This window comes from Ailuropoda melanoleuca, chromosome 5 (assembly GCF_002007445.2).
Source record: "Ailuropoda melanoleuca isolate Jingjing chromosome 5, ASM200744v2, whole genome shotgun sequence".
NCBI classification, from domain to species: domain Eukaryota; kingdom Metazoa; phylum Chordata; class Mammalia; order Carnivora; family Ursidae; genus Ailuropoda; species Ailuropoda melanoleuca.
Window position 1 is genome coordinate 37,297,653 of NC_048222.1, and position 13,415 is coordinate 37,311,067.

A 13,415-nucleotide genomic window follows, 5' to 3' on the forward strand; every position below is an offset into this window, starting at 1 on the left:
ACAAATTCACTTAACTATGTTGTCATACAACTTACTCAAAGCAGTATCATAAAAGACTTTGTCAAAAGCTTTGCTTAAACACCAAAACAATATCTCTAACACCCCTCTGAGAGGGCCTATTGACAATAGCTAAAACAGAAAATTAACTGTGTCTGGCATGAGTTGTTTTTAGTGAACTAATGCTGCCTCCTAGTGACCAATTCTCTTAATACTCACAACTCATCTAACAATCTAATTTAGATTTCTTTCATACTCAGCATCGAGTTTACTGTCACAATTTGTGAAATTTTTATTCTTTCCTTCTATGGTAAAAAGACAGATTAGTTCGTCTTAACTTGCAGCTACTCAAAGACAGATTAGTTCATCTTAACTTGCAGCTACTCAAAGACAGATTAGTTCATCTTAACTTGCAGCTACTCAAAGACAGATTAGTTCGTCTTAACTCGCAGCTACTCTATTAATCTACACCGCTTCTCTGATACAACTTTCAGAGGTCTAGCAATTCATTCACTACATTTATTCAGTGCTGTAGATCAGCAACTGGCAAACTCCAGTCCACAGGCCAAATCCAGTCTGCCACCTATTTTTGTAAATAAAGTTTTATCGAACAGAGCCATGCTCATTCATGTATGTAGTGTCTATGCTTTCTTTCACACTACAGTGAGTTTAGTAGTTTTCAGCAAAGACTGTATAGCCTCCAAAGCCTAAAATATTTACCATCAGACCCTTTACAGATAAAGTTTGCCAGCCCCTGCTCTACATCAAACTTATCTACTCACCCATCCTAGGCTTCACTTTCTTCATCTTAATATTTACTTCACTCTTTACAGACTAAAAGCCATTCTTAACAGAGATAACAAAAGTAAAATGGGAACTGAGGCCATCAACTTACATACTCTCTTGGCCTCATATTATCTTTTGCCATTCCTCTGGATCGGCCACCCCTCCCCCCTCCGAAACTCTCACTCTAACTAATCTCCCTGCTTCTCATCTCACCCATCCTATCCTCCCCAATTCATCCCCCTGGGCTGCTATCCAGAGAGACAATTTTTTTAATAGGCAAATGTAATTTAGCCACCTTAAACTCCTCAAGGGCTTCCTATTATGTCCAAGACAAAAAGCTAAACTCTTCATTATGACATAAAATGCCTTTTGTGGCCTAGGCCTTGCCTGTCAGACACGCTTTGTCCTGCTACACTCCTCCATGTATACTCAGGGCTCAGCCATGTTGAACTGCTATCGGTTACTATATTCCCTCACATCTCTCTGCATTTTGCATGCCTTCATTCTCCCTGGAATACTCTCCACAGATATATCCTCCTTCTTTTTAAGCATTCTTCAAGCCCAAGTCAAGTAATTTCTCCTTTGGAACTTCTATTTCTCTGGTAGACATAGGGTGTCTTTACCCTTCAATGTCACTGCGCTATGCGTGTGTGCACGTGCACGTGTGTGAATGTGTGTACGTACATATACATATCTATCAGTTGATCTTCTCTAGCTTGGCATTTTGCATTATAACCTGTCTGCACTAGACAGTGAGTAACTTGAGGGCATGAATTAGATTCTGATCTTATCATCTCTAGTGTCCAATACAGATCCTAGTACAGGAACTTTTCAGTTCAATGTGCCTAAGAATGCTCAGGAATTTTTTTATGGTGCTTCTAAGTGAAACACATTTCTTTTGAAATGTGTTAATAGCTCTGTTTACTCAGTAGTTAGTAAACAACTTATTAAGTGCTTGTGTTCTAGCAACTTAGGAGCCATTTGAAAAAAATAATGATACACATAAATTGGAAGAAAAAAATATACCATTCTTCAAGAACCACAACTGCTTACCAATGAAATCTGTATATCTGGAGGGCATTATACAACTTCTCAAATGTTGTATTTAGACTGGACCCCGGCACCCTCATTTCCTGTTCCATACTGATTTGGGCATTGTATTTGGTTTTAGCAAAACCACCACTGAAAGCTCAGCTTTGCAAAGAATTGATGCCATGGAAGTAAACAGAGTGTGACCTCATGCTGAAATGGCAAATGACCTTGAGCTAGTAGTCTTCTCAGCGTCTCAAAGATCTCAAATATCACTGCATTTCCCTTGAAAATTATAAATATACCACAGTGCCCGAGTCCACTGCGTCCTCAGCACACAGCTCTAGTGCACAGAGATTAACTATTTGTATAATCCATGTTTATACAAATACAAAGAATGTTTATATAGTAAATTACATAAAAATTAATCGAGATACCAATTTTAAAAAGACAAAAATTGGTATAGAACTGGTGTCAGCAAACTTTTTAGCCAGATGGTACATATTTTAGACTTATAGGCCATATAGTTTCTTTGAGCAACTATGGAATTCTGCCACTGTAGCATCAAAGCATATGGAGATAACGTATTAACAAAGGGACGCAACTGTGTTCCAATAAATTTTGTTTACAAAAACACATGGCCAGAACATGTGCCATTGTTTGCCAATGCTGTTAACAGAAAGTTTTTTAAAAGGTATACTGTTTTAGGGCGTCTGGGTGGCTCAGAAGGTTAAGCATCCGACTCTTGATTTCGGCTCAGGTCACAACCTCGCCCCGTGTCAGGCTCCATGCTCACCACAGAGTCTCCTTGTCTCTCTCCCTCCCCCCTCTTGCATGCGCACTCTCTCTCTCTCAAATAAATAAATAAAATCTTTTAAAAAAAGTTACTGAGAAAAAAGGTATGCTGTTTCTACACTAAAGTTACTAAAAAGTCATAAATAAAAGGTAAGACTAAATACTATGAGTCCATACTGATATGAATAAATGAATAAACTGAAATTGTTATGAGGAATGGGATTACAAAGGGAAAGAGAAAAACTTCCTATGGAGAAGGCTGGCAGAGAGCATCTTAATTGAAGTGGTCAACATCAATAAAGGGATAAACAGAAATTATATACCACTTGATAGGATGCAAGGAGAAAAATCAAAATCATTTCTGTGATATTTATGCAAAAATCTATAAAAATTGATCGTGAGGAAACATCAAAAAGCCTGAACTGAGGGTCATTCTACAAACTGACCTGTAATCGTCATAAATGTTAAGAGTCATGAAAGTCAAGGAAAGACTGAGAAACTGTTCCTGAAAAATAGTGATGAGGGAGACCTGACAACCAAACACACCATATGTAATATATAATTCCAAACTGGATCATTTCACTACACAGAAATTATTGACATAATTGGTAAAATTTGAGAGTGGTGTGAGAATTAGACACTAGTAGTTATTCATTTTTTACTTCCGAATTTCTTTGGTTATATTGTGTTTATATAGGAGAGTGTCTTTGCTTGCAGAAAACACATACTCAAGTGTTCAGGATTGTTGGGTAATCTAATCAGCAACTTACTCTCAAATAGTTCAAGAAAAAAGTTTTTGCCACTGTACTTACAACTTTTCTGTAACTTTGAAATTGTTTCCATTAATTCTAGAAAATGGAAACTAGTAACCTATAATGACAAAAAGTATATCAGTGGTTGCTTGGGCATGGAGGTTGGGTGGGGAGGGGTGGAAAGGAGGGATAAAAAGGAGCATGAGGAAACTTTTTTTGGTGGTGGATTATGAAAAAGCGTGACCGTGGTGATGTTTCACAGGTGATATACATGTTGAAATTTATCAACTTGTACAGTTAACATGTGCAATTAATTTTATGCCCATCATACCTCAAGTAAAGCTTTTAGTAAGACATTATTTTTTTTTTAATTTCTCAAATTAAACTGTGAAGGAGAAGATATACAAGGATTGCTGCTCTGTGTTTAGCACAACAGCAGGCCCTGCTCCCATCCCTGGTGATCTTCCCTCATTTCTTCACCGGGCAAACACAATTCATGGAATGTACAAAGACAATGATTATATATAGCATCATTCTCCTTTATTTCAGGCATGAAAGTAGATAAATTTCACTCAATTAAGACTTTAATGAACATTACTACATTCTCAGCACTGTATGAGATAGGGAAGGAAAGGAAATAAACATGTATAGGACATCTGTATATATCAGGCAAAGAAGAAGAATGGCTTCTGCCCTTAAGGATTGTATACATCAGTTGGGTAGGCAAGACTGACATATAAGTTCACTACGAGAAACATAATATATAATTAATTACTAATTTATATAAATGAGTTAGCTTCATTTCTTACCCCACCCATCTCAACCTCACCACGAAGAGTAATTATTAAGTACCAAAAATGCTCAATTAAGAAACACATGGAGGGGTGCCTGGGTGGCTCAGTTGGTTAAGTGCCTGCCTTTGGCTCAGGTTATGATCCCAGGGTCCTGGGATCGAGTCCCGCATAGGGCTCCCTGCTCAGTGGGGAGTCATCTTCTCCCTCTGCCTGCTGTTACCCCTGCTTGTGCTCTCTCTCTCTTTCTGACAAATAAATAAAAGCTTTGGCGGGGGGGAAAGAAACATGTGGAGATATGGGTGAAAGTACGAAAAACAGTGTTTGCAGGATAGATCTGAACAAACTGAGGACAAAGAACTGAATCTCCATGCTGGAACAAAGAGGCAGAGCCCCCAGAAGATCCCTGGCATTAACAAATTCATCCACACTTGTAGCTATCTGCTGGTCACCTGAGATGTCCGTGATAAGGCTGAGACAGAAATGTAAAATGCACAGGTTGTGAAAATGGCTATAGGCAATGAGTCAATTTGCAACTGAATAAACCTAGCTGACCACTCAGAATCCACAGAGTCTAGAAGTTAGAAAACAAGTGGAAGCTTAAGATATTTTTCCAGCTCTGAGATTATCAAACTGAGATCATTAATAGGCGGTATCTGAGATAGTAAAATATTCAAATAAATCTGGGATATGCACTGAAACAAATTAAGGCAAATGTCTTTATTACAGAACTCCTTGAAGCCTGTAAAATGCAAACGTGCAGTGTGCACCCAAAAGGTGTAGAGATAGCATTTCACTTAGATCAGGGGTCATATTAAAACCCCGAAGAACAGAAAATATCTAACATGCAGACAGAATGAATAAAAAGAGCTATTTGAGAGGTATGGCGCCAATAACAAGCCCAACAGCTCCACATGCTGCTTCCTATGAGCCTCATGCTGTTCTAAGGTTTAGTGCTTTATTTTATCTTGACAACAACCCTACAACATAATTATGACCCCCTTGCCCCCCATTTTACTTCGAGGAAAATGAGATACAGAAAGGTTAAGTAAATGGCCAAAGGTCATTTGGCCAGAAAATGGTCAAGCCCGGATTGATGTCAAGCAGTCTGGCTTTGGCACCCTTGTTCTGTAACATTACATTATGTAACTTGATGAATGCCATTCTTACTCATCCATCCCACAAGAAATTTTTAGTTGGGTATTAGCCAGAATGAAAAACAATCGTGATGATTCATTTAAACAATCATGATGGCTAATTAATTTAAATTAACTTTTTTAAAAAACCTGTTAAAAAGGAAACCACAGGCCCAAAACGGCACCACTCAGGTCAAGGCCACAAGCCAGTAAACCAAGACTTAACTACCTCACCTAACTGTAGTTTAGATGTCACGCCCAGAAATGTAATCTGTAACCAGTCAACCTGTGAATTTCCTGGTCAGGACTAGGAAATTTATGGATAGGCCCCTCCCCCTCCCCTCCCCTCCCCTTCCCTTCTTCCCTTCCCAAGGGTGACCTTGCCTGAAACAATGGATCCTTTCCCCACGTCCTCTCTACATTTAACACCTTTCCTTTTCTGTAGTCACTGGGAGCACCCCTCCACTTGCTACACGGGATGCTGCCGAATTCATGAACTGACTAATAAAACCAATTTGATCTTTTTAATTTACTCAGTTGGATTTTTTGTTACTTAACAGCCCTATTCAGTGAAATTGGGAATAAGGGACAGGTGGTAAAAAATGTGTAATTATAATTGTGAATTATATAGTTATGATAGTTTATTAAAACTAAGAAGCATTTCAAGCAAAGAATAGGCCCCCCAGTCTCCTAATCCACAGTAAGGAAGACAATATGGTAAGCACTTCAAAAGAGTTCTCACCGTGACTCTCTTCATATCTAGCTGGCGCAGCTGCGTCATATTCTGAAGGATAGTGTGTTTGTACCATGACTCCTGAGCTATTGGATTGCCATCAAAAGTGATGTCTGAGAGAGAAGAAGAGTCAGCAAGGCAGCAAACACTTTCAAAACTGCAGGAGAGACAGAAACCACTGGATTATTGTGAGACCTTCCAATAGTACTTTCATTTATTGAATATACATTCTTATTTTAGAATAGTTTTAGATTTACAGAAAAATTAAGATAGTATAGAGTTCCCACATATTCTGCACTCAGTTTTCCCTATTATTAACATCTTGTAGTAGTACTGTACATTTTTTACAATTAATTTACAATTATTTACAAATCATTTAGAATCCATTCATTCATTCCTTACTTTCTGGCACTATAAGATTCTCTAGACTCACATATTTCCTACCCCACTCATAGAATCAGACATTTCTCCAAGGAGTCATGATTCCTTTTATTGGAGAATGGTACTGGAACCAAAGATCTGGTGGCTAAGTACACTTTTCGTCACTGGGGTGTCATTTTTTTTCATGCCCTCTCCTGACAGAGCAAGGAAATGTGTGTGTGTATACTAGCCTGTGTATATATATATTATCTATAATATGTAACCATCTATGTCTATATTAAGCTAAACATTAGTTTACACTGATGTTTCCCAACTCTAATCTATTATCAAAAGGATCATTGTAGCCTCTTTCCCTTATCTGTAAATTCCTACTCCAACAAAGAGAAACGTGACTCTCACCAGCTCTCATCCATTTACTTAATTGTTCAAGTCCAGAATATATGCGTAGTGGTATCAGAATTTTCAACCTGAATCCCCATGGGAAACAACTATTAAATACAACCGCTAGGTGTAATTCCTTTAGCATTTAGCCTTACACATTCATTCCAAAGTGACTTAGGTCAGCACCTCCCCTCCTGCTATCCCTTCAGCAGAGTTGTTTCATACAGTTGAAATACACTTAGCTTCTTTTGTCATAGTCTATATTCATTCCTTCCTGGGATCCTCTAACCTCCTAAATATTTTAATTTGCATACATTAAGGTTCTCACTGTGCTGTAAAGTTCTGTGGGTTTTGACAAATGCAGAAGTATCATACAGAATGACTCCATGCCCCTAAACAATCCTATTCAACCCTCCTCCTCTCTCCCTCAATCTCTGGCAACCACTTATCTTTTTACTGTCTTTATAGTTTTGCCTTTTCCAGAATGTCATATAGCTGTAATCATACAGAATATAGCCTTTTCACACTGACTTCGGTCACTTAGCAATATGCATTTAAGGTTCTTCCATGTCTTTTCGTGTCTTCAGAGCACACACGCTCCCTCTCATCACTGAGTAATATTCCATTGTATGTATGTACCACAGTCTGTTTACCCATTCAGCTACTGAAGACATCTTGGTTGCTTCCAGATTTTAGCGATTATGAATAATGCTGCTATAAATATTTATCTGCAGGTTTTTGTGTGAACATAAGTTTTCAACTCAATTGGGTAAATACTTAAGATTGCAATTGCTGGATCATATTGTAAGAGTAAGTTTAGCTTTGTGAGAAATTGCCAAACTGTCTTCCAACGTGGCTGTTACATCTTGCATTCCTGCCAGTTCCACATTCTCACGAGCATTTGGTATTTGTCAGGGTTTTTTTTTATTAGTCATTCCAATAGGTGTGTAGTGGTATCTTACTGTTTTAATGTGCAATTCCCTAATGTCAAAGGACGTTGAACATTTTTTCAATATGCATATTTGCCACTTGTATATCTTCTTCGCATTTTCAGCTCTCGTGCCCATTTTTTCATTGAGTTGTTTCCTTATTTTTGAGTTTTAAGAGTTTTGGGGGGATGGTTAAGTTTTTATTTTAATTCCAGTTAGTTAACATACAGTGTTATATTAGTTCCAGGTGTATAATATAGTGATTAAATACTTTCATACATCACCTTGTACTCATCATGACAAGGACACTCCTTAACCCTCTTTACAGCCCATCCCCTCTGGAAAACATCAGATTGTTCTCTATAGTTAAAAGTCTATTTTTGGTTTGCCTCTCTCTTTTTTCCCTTTACTCATTTGTTTTGTTTCTTAAATTCCACGTAAGACTGAAATCATATGGTATTTGTCTTTCTCTGACTTATTTTGTTTAGCATAATACTCTCTACCGCCATCCATGTCATTGCAAATGGCAAGATTTCCTTCTTTTTTTATGGCTAATATTCCATTTTATATATATGTGTGTGTGTATATATATATATATCTCCCACATCTTTCTTATCCACTCATCAATCAATGGACACTTGGGTTGTTTCCATATCTTGGTTATTGTAAATAATGCTGCTATAAATATAGGGGTGAATGTATCCCTTTGAATTACTGTTTTTGTATCCCTTGGGTAAATACATTGTAGTGCAATTGCTGAATCATAAGGTAGTTCTATTTTTAACTTTTTGAGGAATCTTCATACTGTTTTCCATCGTGGCTGCACCAATTTACGTTCCCACCAACAGTGTACAAGGGTTCTTTTTCTCCACCCTGCCAACACCTGTTGTTTTTGTATTGTTGAATTTTTGTATATCATGGATATATACAAAAATATACCTGTATACATATAATTTAACAGATATAATATTTGTGAATATTTCTCCTATGCTGTGACTTGTCTTTTCACACTTTCTTAATAGTGCCCTTCACTGGGCAGAAATTCTTGATTTTAATGATGCCCAAATAAATTTTTTCTTTCATGTATCATGGTCTTGGTGTTATCAAAAATTCATTACCAGGGGCACCTGAGTGACTCAGTTGTTAAACGTCTGCTTCAGCTCAGGGCGTGATCTCAGGGTCCTGGGATTGAGCCCGCATCGGGCTCCTCCGCTGGGAGCTTGCTTTTTCCTCTCCCACTCCCCCTGCTTGTGTTCCCTCTCTCACTGGCTGTCTCTCCCTCTGTCAAATAAATAAATAAAATCTTAAAAAAAAAATTCATCACCAAACCCAAGAATGCCTAGATTTTCTCCTAAATTTTCTTCTAAAAGTTCTATAGCTCTGTGCCTTATATTTAATCTACAAACCATTTTGAGTAAATTTTGTAAAAGGTATAAGGTCTATGTCTAGATTCTTTTCTTAATGTGAATATCCAATATTTCCAGTATCATCTTGAAAAGACTACCCTTTCTCTATTGAATTGCCTTTGCTCGTTTGTCATAGATTGCTTGACTATATTTGTGTGAATCTATTTCTAGGCTCTCTATTCTTTTCCATTGATATATATGTCTACTCTTTCACCAATACCACACTGTCTTGATTATTGTACCTTAATAGTTAAGTCTTGAAATAGGTTAGTCTGAGTCCTCCAATTGTGTTCTTCAGTATTGTGTTGCTATTCTAGGTCTTAGCTTTCACATACAAACCTTAGAATCCATTCACTGATACCAACTTGCTGGGATTTTGATTGGGACTTTATAAAAATTGAGGTAGAATTGATATACTCTATATTAATTTCAGGTATATAACAATAATTCAAATGTGTATAGATTGTGAAATATGTCTAGTATAACATCCAGTTACAGATTATTTACAGAATTTTTTTTCTTGTGGTAAGAACTTTTAAGATCTACTTTCTTAGCAGCTTTCAAATATGCAACCCAGTATTATTAATAATAGTTGATATACTATACATTATATTCCCATGACTAATTTATTTTATAACTGAAAGTCTGTACCTTTTGACTTCATCCATTCCATTCCCTGCCAGCCCTCTGCCTCTGGCAACCACCAATCTGTATCTATTAGTTTGTTTTGCTTTTTTTGTTGTTGGTTTTTGTTTTTGTCTTTAGATTACACATAGAAGCAAAATTATATTTGTTTTTCTCTGTCTGACTTATTTCACTTAGCATAATGCCCCAAAGTCCATCCATATAGTTGCAATTGGCAAGATTTCATTCTTTTTTTATGGCTGAATAATAAATATCCATTATCTATCTATCTATCTATCTATCTATCTATCTATCTATCTGTCTATCTATCTTTCTATCTTTCTCTCTATCCATCTATCTAGCCATCCACCTTACATTTTCTTTATCCATTCATCTGTCCATTGACACTTTTTTTTTTTTAAGAGGGAGAAAGCACACAAGTGGTGGTGAGGGGCAAAGGGAGGAGAGAAAGAATCTTAAGCAGTGTACAGTGTACACTCCAGTGTGGAGATCGATACAGGGCTTGATTTTACAACCCTAAGATCATGACCTGAGCCGAAATCAAGAGTCAGACGTTTAACCGACTGAGCCACCCAAGCACCCCTGTCCATGCACACTTAGATTGCTTCCAGATCTTAGCTACTATAAATAATGCTGCAATGAAGATGCAGATATCTTTCCAAGTTAGGGCTTTCATTTTCTTTGGATAAATACCCAGAAATGGAATTACTCAATCATACGGTAGTTCTATTTTTAATTTTTTGAGGACTTTCAATTTTTAAAAGGACTACTCAACTTTCTAAATAATATCCCAGAGCAGGTTAGTAAAAATAATTTATATTAGAATCATCCTCATTCAATGACTATTCAAATAACTAATGTAAACATTTAGACCTAAAAATACTTCCTTTACTCAGGCAATATATTGAATATCTCTTCCTTCCATGTTAAGAAAAGCTAAAGGATACGGAATATTTATGGTATAGAAAATAAATAATATGTTTGACAAGTAAGGTCAAGGCAAGGTCTATAGCAAGAATAAAGTTCATTATTTTTTTATTGTCACATTTAAATATTTCTTCTATGTTTTCCTCCCACTCAAGGTAAAAAGATCCTCTCCTATCAATTATTTTACTTTAGAGATTATTTTTACCATCTAATAGGTAAATCTCACAATTCATGTGCTCATTATGGTTTTTGAGACGTGTTTATTAGATAATTATGGGAAGACATTTTCCCCCAGTTTTACTGAGAAATAACTGACATACATCATTATGTAAGTCTAAGACACAGTATAATGCTTAGATTTACATATATTGTGAAATGATGATCATAATAGGTTCAGCTAACATCCATTTCCTCATATAGATGCAATACAAAGAAAAGAAAGAACAAAAGAGTGAAGAAAAAATTTCCTCCTAATGATGAGAACTCATAGCCTTTACTTTTTTTTTTTTCCTTAAGTAGGCCGCATGCCCAGCATGGAGCCCAATGTGGGGTTTGAACTCACAATCCTGAGATCCAGACCTGAGCTGAGATCGAGAGTCGGGCGCTTAACCAACTGAGCTATTCCGGTACCCCCACAGCATTTACTTTCTTAACAACTTTCCTATATATCATACAGCAGTGTTAGCTGTGATCATCGTATGGTACTTTACATCCCTAGTACTGATTTATCTTTTTTTTTTTTTAAGATTTGTTTATTTATTTTAGAGAGAGACAGAGAGAGGATGACAGAATCCATGAGTGGGGGGAGGGGAAGAGAGAAAATCTTCAAGCGACTCCGTGCTGAGTGTGGAGCCTAACACGGGGCTTAGTCCCAGGACTCATGAGATCATGACCTAATAAGCAGAACCAAGAGTCAGATGCTTAACCGACTGAGCCACTCAGGTGCCCCAGTATGATTTATCTTATAACTGGAAGTTTGGGCCTTTTGACCATCTTCCTCCAATTCCCCCTTCCCCATCCTCCACCTCTGGTAACCACAAAGTCCGATCTCTTTTTCTGTGAGCTTGGTTTTTGTTTTTGCTTTTTGATTCCACATATAAGTGAGATCATACAGTATCTATCTTTTTCTGCCTGACTTATTTCACTTAGCATAATGCCTCAGGGTCCATCCACGGAATGGTATGATTTCCTTACTTCTTATGGTTGAATAATATTCAGATATATATATTTATGTATATATTCATGTATGTATATAAACTATAACTTCTTTATCCATTCATCCATCAATGGACAATTATTTCCATGGCTTGGTTACTGTAATAATGTTGCTGTGAACAGAACAGTGCAGATATCTTTTCAAGTTAAAGTTTTCATTTCCTCTGGGTATATTCGAAGAGGTGAAATTGCTGGATTATATGTTAGCTGTGTTTTTAATTTTCTGAAGATCCTCCATACTGTTTTCCATAGTGGTCATATGAATTTACAGTCCCACCAACAGTGCACAGGGTTCCCTTTTCTCTACATCCATACCAGCATTTGTTATCTCTTGTCTTTCCGATGATGGTCATTCTAAGAGGCATGAGGTGATCACTCTTTATGGTTTTAATTTGCATTTCCCTAATGACTAGTGATGTTGAGCATCTTTTCATGTACTTGTTGGCCTTTTGTATATCTTCTCTGAAGAAATGTCAATTCAGGTCTTTTGCCCATTTTTAAACTGGGTTATTTATTTTTTTGCTATTGATTGAGTTGTATGAGTTCTTTATATATTTGTGATATTAACCCCTTATCCAATAAGTGGTTTACAAACATTCTTCCCATTGCATAGGTTGTCTTTTCCCTTTGTTGATGGTTTCTTTTGCTGTGTAGAAGCTTTTTAGTTCGATGCAGTACTTCTTATTTATTTTTTATTTTGTTGCTTGTGCTTTATGTGACATATTTTAACGCAGGGCTTGAACTCACAATCCTGAGATCAAGAGTTGGACGCTTAACCAACTGAGCCATCCAGGTGCCCCCTAGGCCCCCCAGATCTTACATTTAAGTCTTTAATCCATTTTGAGTTAATTTTTGTGAGTAGTGTAAGAAAGGAGTTCCGTTTGATTCTTTTACATGTGAGTATCCAATTTTCCCAGCACCATTTATTGAAGAGGCTGTCTTTTCTCCATTGAGTAGTCTTTGCTCCCTTGTCAAATATAAGCTGACCTGTTATATTTAGGTTTATTTCTGAGCTCTTAATTCTATTCCATTGTTCTAATTGTCTGTTTTTATTCTAGTACCATACTGTTTTGATGACTATGGCTTTATAGTGTAGCTTGAAATCAGGAAACGTGATGCCTCCTGTTTTGTTATTCTTTCTCAGGATTTCTCTATTTCAGGGTCTTTTGTGCTTCTACATAAATTTTAGGACTGTTTTTTGACTTCTGTAAAAAATGTTACTGGAATACTGATAGGGAATGCATGGAATCTATATATGGATTTTGGTAGTATTGACATTTGAACAGTATCAATTGGGAAGACATTTTTTAAAAGGCCATTGTGTACAGGTGAAAATGAGAGTTCACTAACTTAAACTTAACAATTATTACAAGCATAAATAAACTTGAACAAACATTGTAATTTTCCCCACCTAGCATTAACAAAATTATTTTCCCCCATCAATATAAAATATCTAAGAATAGTTTCTGGTGTTTAAAGGATGTTTAAAAAATGCTTCTCTTCTTCCCTGAC

General features: G+C 36.7%; 1 protein-coding gene across 4 annotated transcripts in view; it reads right to left on the reverse strand.

Annotated features, from left to right (window-relative positions):
- The window catches only part of LRRC49 (leucine rich repeat containing 49), a 154,995-nt gene that overhangs the window by 56,135 nt on the left and 85,445 nt on the right, over positions 1 to 13,415 (reverse strand). For all 4 annotated transcript variants that reach the window (XM_034660736.1, XM_011228817.3, XM_002922323.4 and 1 more), the window contains one exon: positions 6,029 to 6,176. In XM_034660736.1, coding sequence (XP_034516627.1) covers positions 6,029 to 6,176 — 148 coding nt within the window. The remainder of the gene's footprint in view (positions 1 to 6,028; positions 6,177 to 13,415) is intronic.